This window comes from Lagopus muta, chromosome 7 (assembly GCF_023343835.1).
Source record: "Lagopus muta isolate bLagMut1 chromosome 7, bLagMut1 primary, whole genome shotgun sequence".
Classification (NCBI taxonomy): domain Eukaryota; kingdom Metazoa; phylum Chordata; class Aves; order Galliformes; family Phasianidae; genus Lagopus; species Lagopus muta.
The window spans coordinates 9,687,651-9,706,541 of NC_064439.1; the positions used below are offsets into that span (position 1 = coordinate 9,687,651).

Here is an 18,891-nt window from a genome sequence, read left to right on the forward strand (position 1 = left end):
GAAACAGAAGGGTTTCTTTGCACAGGATCTGTTTGTCAGTAGAAGGTTTTCCAGTTTTATCTGTCTAAAGATTAATGCAAGACAATAATTACATGAATAAGAGGTGTAGCTCGGCAGGGAGGAGAGCAGGCAAATTTGAGTGAAAGTGACCAAAAGAAGTTTCATGACTGATACTGTAAAAATCTTCTTAGAGTCAACTACTCAAAGTTAAAATTCAAGCCAGTTCCCCGATTTCTATTTTTTTCCATCCTTCTATCAGCTCTCTGTTTCATACTCTCACACCAGTCCTGACACACCAACTCAGTGACCAGAACCCAAGTCAGCAAGTGGCAAGCACAGAGAGAATACAGAAGTAAGAGCTATAGAGGAATTCCATTCTACATTCCAGCCCTTGTTTATTCAGAACAATAATGTTGTCAGTTTTGCTTTTTGGAGGTGGGCAGGTTTTGGTTTACCTTTTTTTAAGTGAAGGAGGCTGGCTTAGGACAGGTTTTCAATAATAAACATGCCACTAAATAAGCTTTTGAATATCACCAATCACAGTACAACACTGTAAGCCATTTCTGCAACTGAGCCAAAAATCAAAATAATTAACTATGTGATATATTTTGTTATGAAACTGCAAGATAACTACATTTGAGAAACAGAATGAATGGTCAGTGTATGCTGTGTTAACATCATGAAAAGCTGTGTAAAAGACCTTAAAATCTTGGCCATTTCCACTGTGCTAACCCACCCAGCACTGAAGCTCTGACTTAAAAGACAACTTCAAAACATTAGAATGCATGCATTTCTCTCTCTTGAGATTTCTTAAAATTCTGACATACTTCATAAGCTGTTGAAACTTCTACTTCTTTGCACTAGGAAAATACGGTATTTTGAAAACTCTGTGCAAAGTAGCAACTCGTGGAGCATTTTATACTCCATGCATTACTCGGAAATATGAGACTGGCAAACTCATTAAACAACTATGTTCAGAACTATTAATTTGGGCAGCATTGCCTTATATAGTCATTAGGGCCAGCAAGCAGACGATACAGAGCAAGTGGAATTGTTGCCCGTTACTTTAGACTGGAAAATATGAGAACAAAATCTACTGCTAATACTGCCAACTAATTCCTCTTCTCTCCTAACAAAAAAATAAAAGTCAAGTCAAGCCTTTATTGGCTGCAGCCACTTGCTTTCTAGTAAGGTGACAGAATTTGCTTACTGCTGTAAGTCTGCTTGGAAAAAACCTCGAGATCAGTGTATAACATAAAACTACAGAATAACTTGATTCACAGATTATTTTTTTTGGGGGGGGGGGGGAAGGGACAATCCACACTTTAGTTTGCTGGGACCTTGACCACTAAATGAAAATTAAATGAAAACAGGGTGAAAAATAATTTTATTAACAGTTTAGGGTGTGAGCATTGACTTCTTGGATTTTCCTAGTTTAGTCTACTCCCCATCCTTTCTCATCATACCAAGTGAACCAGACCCTTAATCAGTTGGCACAGGGTTAGGACTAAAGACGGAAGCGCGCTGGAACTCTTTCCCAAGCTGGGACTCATGAGGTCCTGATAAGAAATGTTATTGTTTCATTTGATAAATTTTCAGTTTACTAGCTTAGGTGTAGTACGAGTTAAGCATTCAGTACTGAGTCAGGAAATGGATTGGGAGAGCACTAACCAGAAATAAAAACAGTGAGTACGCTAACGGCGACACGGTGCAGACTGCTCTCACATTCAATCCTTCTCATGGCCCTGTTTAATTTGCTAGTCTAAACACGAGCATTAACGGATGCCCTAAACCCTTACTTCTTGTGCCAGAGGATAAAAAGGAGATAAAACTAAGCAGACATCTCCCTAATGTTTAGACTCATAGAAATGTGCAGATATCCAAATTTGGTTCATCTCAACTTATTCCTCCAATCCTTTCCAAATAAGAGAAACGATGTTTTTAACGGTGCTGCATGAAGTGCCTCCCTTTTACCAAAGGGCTAGAATAATGACACGAGACACAAGAAAGAAGCAACCAACACTAGATTTTTTTTATTATGCCATATATAAACACTCACACAAACCTACCTTTTCACCAAGTCATCAAAACCAATATCATAAGACAGAGCAAAATAACTATTAAAATAATGGGATTTCACTAAAGAATATAATTGCCTATCTTCTGACTTCATTCAAGTATGTTTCCACACCTCCACACCATGAAAATAAGATCAACTTTTCAGAATCATGGTGATGAGGAAACTAGGATAATCTATTTGAGGCTGTTTCAAAGTGCCTAAACCCATATATCTGTAATATAAATTCAGGCATAATCTGAATCTGCTCGAGTTGACATCACTCTTTTTATATTGTAATTAGAAAATATCCAAGACATAAAACCTTCCAATGCAAAATATACTTCTGAGTAACAAATAGGAACAACTAATTTCTTTAAAAAAGCCTGTATAAGAATTTCCATGATGCCGCCCCACCTGCTCTCTTACTATGCTTATTAAAAACAATATTGAAGCTCAAATTACTGAAACTGCCTCACACACAAAACATCAAAGGAACTTTGAGCCAGCAAGTATATAACATGTATGACATACTCCTTTCTATTTCTCTAAAACAAGACTGTCGTATGGATGGAGCAGTTAGTCCTGGAATCCATTTCCAAGCACTTGAAAAAAAATGACCATGAGAAATCAGCACGGATTCACCAGGGAAAAGTTATGCTTGACCAACGTGACAAGCTACAACAAACTGAGCAGCCTGATGGATGAGGGGAAAGCATTGAACGTTGCCCTCCTAGAGTTCAGCAGGGCCTCTGACACTGTCTTCCATAAGATCCTCACACTCAAGCTGTTGACACAAGGGCAGACAGTGTGGGAGGATAAAAACTGGCTGAACAGACAGCCCAGAGGGTGGTGATCAGTGACACGGTCTATTTAGAAGCTGGTAACTAGCTAGTAGTGTACCTGAGATATCAATACTGTGTCCAAGCCTGTGTAACATCTTCATTAACATGTGGATGATAGGGCAGAGCATACCCTCATCAAGTTTGCCGATGACAAAAAACTGAGAGTGGCTGACACACCAGAGGGTTTTGCTGCTTCCCAGAGGGACCTCAAAAGGCTGGAGAAATAAACTAAAAGGAATCTCATGAAGTTCAACAAGGTAGTAGCAGTACAAAATCCTGAGCCTGGGGAGGAACAGCACCGTGCTCACCACTGGGGATCACTCAGGTAGAAAGCAGCCTGGCAGAAAAGGACCTGTGCTGCCCAGACACAAAGTTGAACATGAACCAGCAATGTGCCCTTGCCACAATGGCATCCTGGGCTGCGCTGGGCAAAGCACTGCCAGAAGGCTGAGGGAGGTCAGAACTGTTTCAATTAGAAGAGCTATACCTATGTCAGTCCTAATGGATGTATGTCCAGTATGTTCTTAAAAGACATCAGAAATTCAGATTATTTTTAAGCAGCCTATTGAAGTCACTCCCAAGCGCTACCAATCATGCTTTCCTTCATTCTCCTTATTCAGCCTGAATCTTCCTTGCTGAAATTTGTTATCCTGTCTACCCTATATAACTAGAACACATTACATACATCCTTTCTTTAACAGCTCTTGACATTTTTCAAGAACGTTCTTGATTTTCTCTAAACTAAACAATTTCTATTCTTTTGGCCTGTCCTTTATAGTGAACTCTCTTCTCCCTACCTTGGGTACCCTCCAACTGGTCAGTATCTCTGCTGAAGATCTATCCCTGAAACTGAAAGTTTCTTGCAAGCTCTCCTCTTGTTTATACATTCCAGTCTTTCTATGCAATTTTCATACCAGCAAGACACTGGCAGCTCAGGCTCTGGCTATTCTTCCTGCCCAGACAGGAACTTCAGCCCAGCACTTCTTCCAACTGAATTACATGACATCTTCTCCCACTCTGCTACTGTCATGAACAATTTAAATGCCAATTCCATCTCAATCTGTACTATACCTGTTCTCACACTTGGGTCACTGGTAAATGTAATGAAAATTGCCTACCTACAATCGAAGTTAAAAACTTCAATCATCAGAGTAGATCAACTCCATACTCTGACTTTAACCTGTGGTTAATAGCATCCTCATAGATTTTACAATTCTGCACATATGCAGTGGAATTTTAACACAGACCATACTCCCTAGCAGACTGTCATAAGAAACAGCAGCAATGTTTTCTTACAAACCATCTAGAAGGTACCTATTGCTCTTCTTTTAACTATAAGCTTGTAAGGAAAGTGGACAGCTTTGACATATACATTTCATAATTCCAAGGTAATTATTATTCATCTTGTTTTCTGCTACTAATAGTAAAATTTGTTCCACCATTTCCACGGGAAACTAATTTTAATCAAAGTGATTTCCCAAATCTGTTCCTTTTGCTGCTTATTTCTTGCTCCATTATCTACTGACTAAAGTTGTTTATCACCTGAAGAGACTAGAAATGAAGATACTACTTACAGGTTTCCTAAGGAAAAAAAGTGATAGCGCTCCAATTAGGGGCATGTCTCCAATTAGTGGTTCCAGGATAACCCTCATAGTACCATGGATCTGGGAGAGAGAAACAGAAAAAGACAATGGAATTGAATTCAGCTTAAGTTTAAATATAATCTATTCACTGGCAATGCTCACAGTTCTAATTCATAAAGTTCCCAATTTTGGAAGAATTACATATTTTATATTTATATTTATGTATAAAACTTCATCCAAATCCATAAAATTGTACATACGCATTAAATGCTTGGACTTACAAATTCACTTCATCAATCTAAAAGGAGATGGGAGGCTGATAGATGAGGCCAGGATAAGGAGCAATGGCCAAAAGCTTGAACGCAGGAAGTTCCATACAAACATATGAAAGAACTTCTTTACAACAAAGGTGATGGAGCAGAGGTACAGGCTGTCCAGAGAGGCTGTGGAGTCTCCTTCTATGGAGATACTCAAGACCCATCTGGATGCCCACCTGTGCAACCTACTGTAGGGAACCTGCTTTAGCAGGGGAGTTGGACTCAACGAGCTTGAGATCCCTTTCAGCCCTTGCAATTTAGTTATTCTGTGATCTACATTATTAGGTAATACCTAAAGCTAAGATAAATGATTCCTTTTATGAACCCACACACCAAATGTACATTTGAACTAGCTTCATTCTCTCTCTTTTCCTGTAGAATATGGTACTGATTTAAAACAATTCTGTATCTCAAAGTACCCTTTTCAGCTCAGTCATGGTACTAAAGTTTTACATAATATCAATATTACTCAATTCTGAAAAAAAAAAAACCAAAAAAAGGTAAGTAACAAAATCACAAAATTAGTGGCTCTCTTTGGCAACTTGTAAACTATTTCATCCACAAACTGCAGTGCAGTGACAACTGGATATCAAAATAAAGAAGAATTGTACTTCACCTGTATACTTTTTACACCAGCTCTACAGAAGTATCTCTTGATTTCCAAATCAATTTCACAATTTCCAACAAAACTAAGAAAGAAAAACAATAAAGGAATACATTTCACTTTTGTAAATTGAACTGCAGTAGAGTTAGTTCTGTCCTGCACAACCCAACAAAACTATACCATCCTTGGGGCCCCTTCCAGCCCAAGCCATTCTATCCACCTCATAACATCAACACTATTATCAAAACACCAAGAAATTAATACAAAGATGTATGTCATCATCCCCAGAAACATACGTAAGATAAAACACACATGATTAATTTTGGGAATCTACGAAAGCTGTTATACAAGTCTCAATGACACTATGTGGAGCTAAGTGCACTTTTATCTAATGTAATAAAAGCAGCACTATGCTGAGGTTGTTATTTTGCTACAAATGGAAGCTGTTTTGAGTTATCCAGAGACTTGTGAAAACAGACAATATTTAGAAATTAAATAAACTGAGCATGCTTAGTAGGATGATCCACTGAGCAAGGCTTAAGCCAAAAGAGACAAGACTGCTGATGGGGAAGGAAGGATAGAAGCAAATTAGAAAATAACATTAGAAACAATTTAAGTTTTTCCCTGAGGAGTTCTTGAACCTCATTTTGGGAGCACCCCAAATGCTTAAAATTTTGCACATGCTGGCCAGTAAAACCAAAGCTTCTGCATGTTTAATTTCTTCCTGCTGCTTTTGGAGTTACTGCAAGACTTTCTGTTCCCTTTGAGTTTCAATTCAAACACAGAACGATGATCTGGCACTACCGTTAGTTCCTCAAGTCATTCAAGTAAGGACAGATGAATTTTTATTTTTATATCAGATATCTGTTGATAAAATAGAAAAGTATTTTTCCGTTCTTCCAAGCTTATCCTTAGGAGCCCAAACAGTTTCGTAATACTAAAATCAAAGTCAATATCACTTGCTTGAGAAATCCTAGAACTGATGCACTTCAATCCTGAAATGTGAATTGGTTAACAGATACTTTCATCTTATAACCTAACAGCAGAAACATCTGGGTTCTTTTTAGATAATGTAAGCAAAGGTTATAAACTGGCTTGGATGTTGGTGGCTCTTCATATGTCAAATAGCTTTGCTGAAATATAGCTCCAAGTTTGAAATCATTTCCTTTCTGGCAAACATTAATGGCAGTAAGATGGAGCTACCAATACAAGATTGTCACTTAAGGTATTCTAGGTGCAGAATTGTATTAACTTCCAAGAGACCTAAGCTGTATAGCAAAAACTGTTCAGCCATTTTTAGAAGTTTGATCTTATTACAGAGAAACTATTTCTGGGAAATTGTGAAGAAAATGGAACCACTCACAAGGCAGAATCAAGAGAATGAAGGTGAGAATGGCTGCATTCATATCTGTTATTCAGATCACCTGCAGTTTACTGTGCTGTGTGTGTGATGATGCTATCTGATTTCAAACAAATACAGTAAAAAAGAAAAGCACCAGAGCAGCAAAACATTCTTGTAATGCCCAACGTTGGAATTTATTTCAGACTACTCAAAATGACAAGTTTGGGGCACTGGAAGAAAACAACACAATGGGTTTAGGAAGATGACCATTGCTTTGTCTGGAAAGAATGCAGTTTAAAAATAGGTATATAATTTTTAATACACAATTTTAAACGATGTAATTTCTTTTTATATCTGTATCTAACTAGCCAGCTATTTATACACACACACACACAGCCAACTCTATAAGCATATGTTATAAATTCATGTAACAGTATTACAGAAAGGCCAACTCAAACCTGCAATTGAAACTTCAGTCTTGGCACTGTGTAACAGAGTTATTTGTGTAATGATGACTGGGAAACAATATATTCATTTGACAATCCACAAAGAAATGATTAGTAATCGGAGTAAGAAATGAACTGCCTTTAAGGATGCAATGTCAAAAACTTTCAACCTTACAATAAAGTTAAACGTGGCTGTATCCATTAAGATATTTATCTGGGTCTGTCAACAGTCAAAGCAGCAAAGAACTCCACAGCAACATTAACATACAACTTGAAGACTCATTTACTCAGCAAGTTCTATACATTCAGATCATAGTACCCCAGTAAGATTATGGCTCCCATAATGTACAGACCACAGGGATAGATTACAGTTTAATGAGGACAGACTTGTGTGAATACAAGAATAGCTGTACTGAATCAGATCAGAAGCCCAGTACACTTTATGTGATCACTGTAGCCAGTAGGAAATAGCCAGAGGAAAAAGCCTTAAGAATAGCACAAACACATTTCCCAGATTACAGTGATCTGTAATTCTGTATTCTGAACTACTCTCATTATTTTAAAAGGTCTACTAAACCAATTTTTATTTTTGTCTACCGCCAGTAGCAGTAGCAAAATTCTCCATTCTAGCCTCAATTGCTAGAAGCTATGATAGTTACCCCAGAGTTCAATTTCTGTTTTCTGCCTGAATGACAGTGCTGTTGGTAGCAATGTCAGGCTGTTAGGCTTGTTATTTAAACAACTTCAAGGAATTTATTTCAGCCTGTTAGACTGAATTCTTCTCCAGCTGTTATCACTTTTCTAACTAGGTTCCAACGTCATGCCATGTAACATATGGCTGGAGATTTCACTGAAGTCTAGGAAATAAGACATTCTTGGAATTTTTTTGGCCCTTGCTCACAGAGGTAATCAACCTCCCACAATTGCAGCTCAGGATGCAGTAACCGATTTAGATCTTAACCCTCTGGAGCCCACCTTAGACAAAGGAGCCTATATAGTCTTAAACACAGCTGAAATTTAGAAAAATATTTCAAAATTAAAAATAATCAAGTTTAAAGTTTGGAGCTGACTTTGAAAAACAGAGGCTGAGATGCCTAATTATCTTTTCAGTTACGATTGAGGAAGCAGCAAGAAATGCAGAGGGCTGCTTTCTGCAGGATTACAACGGACTGACAAACCAGCCTTTCCACAAGGTACAAACAGGCAAAATAGTCACCATAATACTTATCTACGACTGTTAACTACAGAAATGTTGCTGGGTTCACTGAGCATGCTTTCAAAAAACCCTGTAACTGCAGACACTGTTGAGGAAAGTCTTTGGCAAGCACAGGGTAGGTCTATTTATAAACCTATATGAAAGGGCAAAGAAACCTGAAGCAATTGCCATTATATAATACATAGATTTACTACAGTTGGAGGCATGACCACAAGTTACTAAAGCAGCAATCATTATCTAATATTGTGTTTATAAAGAATCTAAGAAATTGAGAAAAGACAAGTCATACAGACCAAATCCTTTGGCAAAGTTGTAATGAATTAGAAAAAAAAGGCAGTAACTCATAGATCATGCTTTAGATTTGGAAATCTTTTTTTTTAGTTAACCAATGTAAATTTAATGATGCAGTCATACAGATAGTTGATATACTATTTGCCTCATTTAAATGCCATTTACAGCATGCAGTTCCTTCCTCCGTTCACTTGCAATCACAAGTAACAACATTTGTGTACCAAAGCAATTCTTCTCATTCCACCCCAACATAACTGCCCACTTAAATGAACAAGACATATTCTAAAGCATAGGCACTGTTGCAATATGAGAATAAAGATCACCTGATCTGAAGATCCAAAATGATCTGCCTTTTGTCCACATTTTCAGTGTACACTTTTACACCATTTATCCTCAGAGGCTGAAAAAAAGAAGAAAACTGAAGCTGAATCTTCTTACTGATATATGCAATATTAAACTCTGAAGTTAGAAATAAAGGTGCATATATACCTAATTATGTGTGAAGATACCAAGTTAGACATTTACTATAAGCACTATCAAAGGTGTAAAGTAATTCTATCAGTTTAGCTGAAGACAATCAGAAGGATCCACTCAATCACAACCCTTCAGACAATTACTCTTGGTTTAGACCACTAGATTTCAATGTTTACTAGTTCAATGTTTACTACAGGCTTTATACCAAACCTCTACCTCAACTTCTCTAGTAAACATCTGATTTCTTTGTACTAGACACATCTTACGCTGTCACAGTATTGTGCCACTTTCTTGTCCAGGCAGAACTACAATTAAAATTACTTTGCCTTAGAATAATTTAGTCAGAAAAAACAATAATTCACTAACTCCATACACACACACACACACACAGAGAACACAACAGGTACAGCCCTTTGCGTGCTTTTCATCTTCTCAAAAAATAAAAATATTGGTTGAAGCAGGTAAGAATAAGTAGTGCCCAACTTATTGCAATAAGTGCTAACTTATTCTTAGCTTGGACTGGTCAAACAGGCTCTCCTGCAGGCACATGAGTTATATACTATGATTCCTTCTTCATGGGATTGAACAGCAGGTGAACATCTATCTGTTCCCTGAAACTGTAACACACAGTAGTGTGAAAAGCTGAGCCAGAAGCCTTGTCACTGGACTCCATACATTACATGCTGTCAAGTACATCTGTTACAAAACAAGATAATTGCACTTGGAACATCTGATAAGAAAAGGATAATGTTCCCTGCTCATTTAATCTAAAGCATTACATGAACAGTATTAAGATCATGTTGCTATGTGCTCTTCACATAACTAGATGCTGCTATACTTTGAGACTTCACCCTGCTCTCAGTCAGACTTCTGCAGTAGAGATAGCAGGAAAATAATAATTAAACAAAAAAAAACCACCATGAAATCTGAACTCTGATAAAAAAAAGCTACATTTTTATTTTAACGTCACACCAGAAATCAGAATCAGGCTCATCAAGCACCAAAAACTATTCAGATTTAAACAGGATACATGAAAACAGTACTTAAGGCAGAGCCTCTTAAAAAGATTTGACCAGAAACTGACCTGATGACCAATATCGATCTTCGTGAAACTGAAGGTACTGAGGTGGTTGTTTGCTCCTCTTACTGCTGGTTCTATGGTCTCCCGAAAGAGTTTCTCAATAAATTGGCAAATAAAAGGCCACATTTGTTTTACAGTCTAAGAAAAAGAGAAAAATAAAAAGAAACTTACTTATAAAACAGCTTCAGAAGTAACTACAAGTATTTTTGAAGGCAGATATTAAGAAATACTGTACAGTGTTTTGAACATGTCCATTTTGTAGACAGTTCATTACAGACATAAGAAGGAAAAAAATGATATTAAGCAATTTCTTCTTTTATCACACGTAATCACACGCAGCCTGCACATGCTCAATGTTAAGCACATGCACTTTATTCACTATTTTCTAATGAACTCGTGTTCTTCTTTGATCTTTGAATGAAACGCACTTAAATAAATCCAAGCTACACAGATCAGTATCTCACATTATTATTACAAACACAAATCAAAACTGCAAAATTGATTTATTTTTAGATTGTAGGTCAGGAACTTACAGCAACTGGAAAGCATCCCAGAAAAGTAGAACATAAAAAACTGTGTTTACAGCTGTGATGACTTCCACACAATTATAGCTGTCATTATTCTAATGCCACCTAAAGTCACTCTCCAAAAATCACGCACAATCTCAACCTTGTGAAAACAGATGTAATCCATCACAGCTCTGTCTCACGACTGACTGGATCAGCAACTAGGAACTTGTAAAAAGAGCACAGAAAGCCAAAACCATCCTATTCCCAGATTCTTCCCTGCTGTCTTTTAGATCTTGAATTCCCTTCCTCCTTGGATTTTTTGGGAAGCAGTGCTAATTGCTGCCCTCACCTTGTTGAGCCATTCTGCTCTTTCTGTATCTGGAAAATGGACCTAAAAAGAAAAACAAATAAAAAATATAAAATATGTATTAATTGATCATATCCAGTTATTAATAAAACAGGAAACTTAGTGGTCTCCATACAAACACTATATACAAGTGAACAACACATTAAATACCTGGTGCTCTTGATAAGATTATCAGAATTCAAGGAAATAAATACAAACTCATTTCCAAACTGCACAAATACAAGCCCAGGCATATACCTTATAGTGACATCTGGAATTTACTGTTGCTTTAAAACCACAAACAAGCTAAAAAGAAATAATAAGCATAGCTGACAGCTAGTGCAAGATGTCAGCTAACTTTGCCTCTCATGTTTCAAAGGCTTTTAACACGACTGCCAGAATTCCGACTCCAACTGTTCCTTTCATTTGTGCCAGGTCTTTTGCAATATCAATAAATTACGATTAGAAATATCTACTACATTCAGCTGAATCTCAAATACATGGATTTCAGTTCTCCCAACAGCTCTTCAGAAGCTATTTTTAATAATTCCCATTCTTAGGCAGCTGCAGAATTCGGTGAGAGACAGAGGAGTGATGGTATATAGCTGGATGGAAAGTGCTCATCACTACAGGAAAACAACAAATTGAAGCAGCTTTCCAGAAGTAAAGCCTGGTTAGTAACCTTGTCTCTTCCACGCAAACAAGACAGGTAAAAAAGTGCAGTTCAGCAGAAACAAAGTTTGTTTTTCTAATGTTGTGACCAACTTCAATGACAGGATGCAGGTCACACCACTAAAACATAAAGAGCCTCTGAACACACTAAAAATCCGTGACCTGCATCTGCTGGCTTTTGTAAAGCAACGTCTCAAATGAATTGCAAAGTCTTAATCTCTTCAGAGCAGAACAGACTGTCACATAGTGTAACAGGCTTTACACAGCAATGTGACTAGTTATTTTCTCTAATAACCCATTATATACATAAACAGTGAGAGGCACACTTTTTAAACTGCATTTTCAACAATTTGAATTTCAAAGCCCCTTTAATGACCCTTTTTAAGTTTAATTGTTATTATATTTTTGCACTAACAATCAGCATAACCATATTCTCAAGTATACTCAAGTTATCTCCTGAGCAGCACCAAATTTCTCAGGGTTGCTCCCTGAAGTGCAATCAATGCAGTCAGATATTTTTCCGTACAATTTTTTACAACTGTCTCACAGATCCAGCAAAACCACTACAAATGGTTGATCAGGATCATCAGGAGCATCTGCTTCTGACTGTAAGAAAAACATTTTTTTTTTAGTAACAGAACTGTTTTTCTAAATAAATACATAGATGAAATTAACCAAAATAACCCACCATGTTGTTCTTTTCTCTCCCTTCTATTTTCCCTTAAGGTAAGAATTCCATTTTAGACTACAGTAAAAATAATTCGTCATGTGTTTAAAAGACACCTGCCTGAGGCCATATTATTTAATGTACGGCTGGTTCCTTCCATCTGTGCTGACTGCTTAATTATTTGTTGCTCCAGATGAAAATCTTCAAGAAACTTGACTAGTCACTGCAAACTTTGCTATACAGTCACAATATAACCCACATTCTCAATATAATTTCAATATAAATAACTATAACTGAATTGCCTTCCAGTTATTCCCCAAAGGTCTCCCTGATTAGACACCCATCCCTTCTGCTTGGTTTGGAAAGTTAGAACTACAAACAAAAATCCCTGTGTATTAATAAAAGCACGTGTGTCCAGCTAACATCAAAACCTAAAAGGGTACTGCAATCAGTCTACAACCTCTCCATGCATGACCAGTGGAAGGAGAGCATCCTGAGTAGGGATGAGCAGAAACACAACCAAGGTGCTTCAAGCCACCCAGAAGTACAGCATAAAAAACGATTTAAACTTAGCCTGAAACCTTAGATGGTGTGGGGAAAAATGAAACACTAAAATTAAGTGATCCCTTGAATTATAACTGTCAGATTAATTTGCTTAAATTTGTTGCCATTTTAAGTCAAAACGACTAGAAAAAAAATCATTAAAAAAATGAAGAAAAGGAATCCCAGTATTAAGAGTGTAATACGGTAGGATTGAAGCTCAGTTTAGCAGCACTGCACTTTTGTGTGTCCAGTCAGCAAGGCAGGCATTTTCGGTGAGAGACCTGAAGATGGATGATGGTTTGATGCTGTGTATTCCAGGAAGCAATTTCCTTCTCTCTCCAGAAGCAGGTGGATGACTCCCTCATTCACACAGAGGAGTCAGCCCCAGATTTCTTCTGCTCCACCCAATGTGAAAAGGCTGCTGCTCAAACACAAGCCACTCTTTTCTAATGAGAAGTAATTGTCTGTAAGTAAATTTATACTAAATGAAAACAAGAGTGAGCTGGAAGCAGGCACTGCTTCCCCCCCCCCTTCCACTGCCTGCCTCCACCTTCCCTTCCAATAATTCAGCTCTGGTGTTATTCTGGCAATTTCTTAACTCTGTCAATGACAGAAATATCCTAGCTCCTGTATCTTCTGAATCACAAGGTAGAAACAACTGCAACTACTGTTGCAGAACTGCGGGATTCAGTATTCCTGAAACAGAAGCTGAAACAGTTAATAATTAGGGTTCCTCAAAAACACTGCAATTAACTTCAGCCATTTGTTGCCTAAATTAACAAACAACTCCTGTTTCCATTATTTTCCAGCAATCTGATTTGCTTCCGTTCAGCATACTTTGGCACGGATTCCATGCTTGCAGTCTTAAACATAGTAAAATTATTAGCCTGTGCAAAGCAAAATCCGTATTCAGTGTTATAAATACAGTTTGCTGTATGAGAACTAGACAAGGACCCTGACACAATTCTACTGAGCATCACTGTGCATGCATTGCACAGGGAATGTCTTCAAATCCAAAAACATCTGTAAGATCCAGAAGGAGGCCGAGTATGGAAAATCAGCTTTGTCATACATACTATTACAGCCCACAGGGTACTCCACAGAACTGCAACTGGAAAGACCTACATAAATCAGTGAGACTAACCATGTCCTGAAACTAAAAGCTACATAGGATAAGCAGCACAGGGTTTGACGGTAATTGGCTGTAAACAAAAATAGATAAAGAAATAAATAAGTCAAACATCTAAAATCAAAGGGAGAAGAAACCACCCCAATATAAATCAGAGAGATACAGGTGGGGAAGGGCCTTCGAAGCAACTGCTATGGCTCTCTGATCACTGTAAAAACTAAACTAGAAGTAGCAGAAAAAATGGAAACCTATCTTAATGGAAGAAGCAGTTGTAATGGCATGCAAGGTTAAGGACTGCATTTATTTATAAACTGGAATGTGAGGCATCTGAATGCTTGGAAAACACATCGGAAAACAAAATAAACCATTTAAAAAAAAAAAAAAGAATTCCATGCCCTTTGAGTCAGATCTGCACCTATGAGACAGAGCAGCATTAGACACACATAGTTGGTGTCACACCAAATGTTCCTGCAGCACAGCACAGGCTGCCCCACGTGAGCTCCGCTATCAGCCCCACAAGCTGCCACGAGGCACAGCAGACATCTGCTCAGCACACATTTCCCAGAGGGATGTCTGCCGTATTCCTCACTGTCCCACAAGCTCAGAGCCAGGGCAGGCATTGAGGTGAAAGAAGGAATTCCGTCAGCAACACTACAACTAAACACAGAGCAGATTTGCACTTGTAGGAAGACTGAAACAAGCAGCTTTTCAGCACATCCATGTCTAAATACTAACACGTGAAAGCTTCTATACAAAAGGAATATACCTCAAGTATTGAAAAGTAGATACTCTGAATAGTTGAGAAAGTTGTATTTTGTTGTAGCCCTCTGTTACTTCTGTTATTGTCTTCTTCGTCATGCCATACCAAGCAGTTCAAAACAGCTTACACATGAGATAAATATCCTGGTATTTCATAATGGGAACTTCCTAACACATTACAGCATTATACCTGGAAGACAAGGAAAACAATAACAGCAGTGCACAGGGTATTCTTCCGTAAAACCAGGCAAAGGTAGCACAGTGCAGGTCTTCACAAAATGCTGCAAACGGTTGCAGCACTGTTGTGACAGTCAACCCACCTACACACACTGCTGAATTTAATCTAAGCCAAAGTACAGAGGCAGATCACACACTCAAACTTTCTGCCATGCTAGCATTAAAACATGAAATTGAGTTGAAAATATTTAATGCTTTTCTAAATGCTGCAAGCATCTCTTATCAGTGATTATAGAAGTATTTACATTTCTCTTTTAAGTAATATAAGAATGCCATTTTAATCAGTATTTTTTTAAAGAAGTTACACAAAATGTGCATAGAATCACAAGGTTGGAAACAACCTGCAAGATCATCTAGTCCACCCATCCTCCCATCACCACTGCTACCACAAGCCACTAAGCCAGACCTCGTAGCTCCTCATCCAGACGCCTCTTGAACACTGCCAGGGACAGCGACTCCACCACCTCCCTGGGCAGCCATTCCAGTGTTTGACCACTCTCTGAGAGAAAAAGTTCTTCCTTATGTCCAACCTAAACCTCCTCTGGTACAACTTACGGCCACTTCCTCAGGTTTCTTTTTGTTGCCTGGGAGGAGAGGCCATATCAGACTGCATATGAGACTGTAATTGGGAAAGTGACCCAGAAGGGCCTTCAAGTCGTGGCAGCTGTGGATCCCTCACTCACTCCATCCCCACTGCAACACTGCAGCACCACCAGTGTGCTCTCATTTGGACATTCCACCTGGCTGCTAACGGAAACACTGCCTTTGGCAACACAAAACAACAGTGTATTTGCAAAGGAAAATCCTTCCTGAAATACTGCTCTGATGTGACTGACAGAGCAACCCAGGACCACTCAGCTGAAGGATGCTGAGGCAGCAAAGCACAAGTTCACTTTTCTCCATGCATGCCTTCCACTTCAGTACCTACTAAATATGCTTCACTCACACAGGCAGTGAGGCTTGTTGAGAACTGCAGTACTTTTCAGCAATTTGACTCATCAGTACAAAACCTACATAAAATTTGCTTAAGTGCTGCTATTTTTGCATGTTAGTGCAAAGAGAGACAGTGCAAGTACACTGCAGAATGAAGTTATCCAGAAACCTATTTTAGCAGCAGCTTGCCATAAAATCCTCTGGGATAAGCATTATAAGCAGCTGCTCTGGAAGAAGGACAGAACAGTAGTCTGCAAGCAGTGGAGCTGGGAAACCCTTCTTCTAGCCTGACACTCAGCCTTTGCAATCCCATCTCGAGGAATGCTGGTCAGCCCAGAAGTTCACTGAGCACCGCTCGCTTCCAGAAACATTGGACCTTAACCCCATGAAGAACAACACAAATATATACCCCTTGCCATAACATATTTTTTGCTCCTCTGTTTTTTCCCAGAGCTTAATGCAGGTTTCTGATCTCAAAATAAGTTACCAAGAACAGGAAATACAAAATCAGAAACTAACTTCACCAAGTAAAAAGATTTATTTTGTTTTTGTCTTTCCCTAAAAGAAAAAAAAATTATCACAACAGAAACAGACTGAGGAAATTAAGTTACGCTTCCCAGCTTGATGGCCAGATTTTGTATTTTAAATATCTCTTCGAGAATAAAAATTCTTTCACACTTCATATAGGAGGGTTTAAATTTAAAAGGACTAATGAAATCACTAGATAAAGTAGAAATGCACGGATGAAAACAACCCCAATGTTCACAGATCTAACAAGGCATCCGGCTGGCAGCCCTTTGATTATACTGGTTGATTTCATATCCTTTATTCAGAAATCACCAAGGATAAGGACTCACTGAAAGCAACCCCCAAGTTCATGTGAAGTGAAAGATTCCCAACAAAAACATTTCAAGGCCTTCTTCAACTGAAACAAAAGATTTACCTTTCTTCTAAATTGCCAGTTGGAACAGAAGTGAAGTTGAGCGCTTCTTAAAGAGAGGTGATTAGTTTCAGGTTTACCACTTATTACCCAAAAGAGCCAGGTGAACTTGCTACCTGCTAACCGTTAAGACAGCACAGTGCCCTCAGTCTCACCTTCAGTGAGCGCTCACAGCAATTGTATTTAATCGCCCATGTCCAAGGAAAGGCAGGACAAGTAGAGTTAAGACAATAGATAAATGAAGGACTGATCAACATGACACCTGAAAACGATCAAGAAGTGGATTTACGCTCAAAGACTTGTTGTCACAGCAGGTGCCAGACATCTAACTTAACCAGAATTCACGAAGTCAGACATCTCCTCATAGCCCATGCTACCATGTCTCCAGGTTCCCACAATTGCCACTGAAAGCAGACTCAGATTTTAAATGGTCGGACTGCTGAAAGGTACAGCATGAACCAAACTTATCAGGACTCTCATTGAATTTTGCTACTTGAAAAATGCTACTTTTTGACATGCTGCTCACTTAATCTCTTGTTATTCTCAAAAGTCATTTCAGTCATTTTCCTCTTTACCCTAGCAGTCTTAATTACCTTGAAATTTTAGCTTTCGGGTTATCTAAGTTTTATAAGGCATTGACACCTTAGTTTTAAAGTCACATTTTAAAAAATATCATATTTTATATTTGTATTTTTAAGCATAGATGACAAATTCCTTTCCAATTCTCTTGAGAATCCAGGCATGTTCCCAAGGATCGTACTGCATGCCAGAGTGTTTTGCTGTCTTCATGATCAACAGAAGAAAAATTTCCTCTCTGGATTGCTAAACACAAACTTTCAAACTAGCTTATACAACCAGTGAGGCAGCACAACTTACTATCCTTTGAATGGACTTGTGCAAAGCATTTCTCACTGTCCTACACCACATCCTTGTCTCTAAACCTGAGAGACATGGATGTGACAGATGTACCGCTCAGTGGATAAGGAATGGCCCAGATGGCCACACTCTAAGTGTTGTGATCCACAGCACTGTTCAGGTAGTGACTGGTGACAAGTGCTGTTCCTCAGGGGTCTGTACTGGACAAGTATTGTTTAGTATCTTTGCTGGTGACAAGGACATCGGGATTGACAGCACTCTCAGAAAGCCTGCTGAAGACACCAAGCTGTTTGTCACAGTTGACACAGGGGAAGGAAGGGATGTCATCCCAAGGGACCTGGATGGGTTTGAGAGATGGGGCCAAGGTTCTGCACTTTGTCTGGAGCAATCCCAAACACAAACATCATCTGGACAGAGAATGGATTGAGACAAGCTCAGAGGAGAAAGACTCGAGAGTACTGGTTGATGAGAACATGAGCCAGATGTGTGCCCATGCAGCCCAGAAGGCCAACTGTATCCAGGGCTGGAACACCCTTCCCATGAAGAAAGGTTAAAGAAGCTGGGCTTGGTCAGCCCAGAGAGAACAGAAAGCTCCAGAGACGCCCCATTGAGGCCCTTCAATATTTAAAAGGAGCTTATAAACAGGATGGAAATTGACTTTTTCATGGCCTGATGACCCACTCCTGGAGTTGCTGAATGCAAGGCTGGATGGGGACTTGGGTAGCCTGATCTGGTCAGTGGCAATCATGACCATGGTGGGGGGTTGAAACTGGATGATCTGTAAAGATCCCTTCCAACTCAAGCCATTCTATGACTCTATTAACTTAGTGGGTCTCTTCCAACTCAGGATGTTCTGTGACTCTATGCTCTTCAATGTCACCTACAACCCAAACCATTCTGATTCCATGAGTTGTCTGCAGCTATGAAAACAAGTGCTGGCTTTTGTGTCAAACTGCCCACAGTTCATACTGCTTCTATCTGTACTAAGCAGTTAAAGATTTTGTCATAAAAATAGAAGTTCTCCC

The 18,891-nt window shown here is 38.7% G+C and overlaps 1 protein-coding gene across 4 annotated transcripts in view; it reads right to left on the reverse strand.

Annotated features, from left to right (window-relative positions):
• The window catches only part of ESYT2 (extended synaptotagmin 2), a 71,711-nt gene that overhangs the window by 37,326 nt on the left and 15,494 nt on the right, over positions 1-18,891 (reverse strand). For all 4 annotated transcript variants that reach the window (XM_048951024.1, XM_048951025.1, XM_048951023.1 and 1 more), the window contains exons 2-6: positions 11,114-11,155; positions 10,259-10,393; positions 9,024-9,100; positions 5,418-5,490; positions 4,476-4,565 (exon numbers count right to left, since the gene is read on the reverse strand). In XM_048951024.1, coding sequence (XP_048806981.1) covers positions 4,476-4,565; positions 5,418-5,490; positions 9,024-9,100; positions 10,259-10,393; positions 11,114-11,155 — 417 coding nt within the window. The remainder of the gene's footprint in view (positions 1-4,475; positions 4,566-5,417; positions 5,491-9,023; positions 9,101-10,258; positions 10,394-11,113; positions 11,156-18,891) is intronic.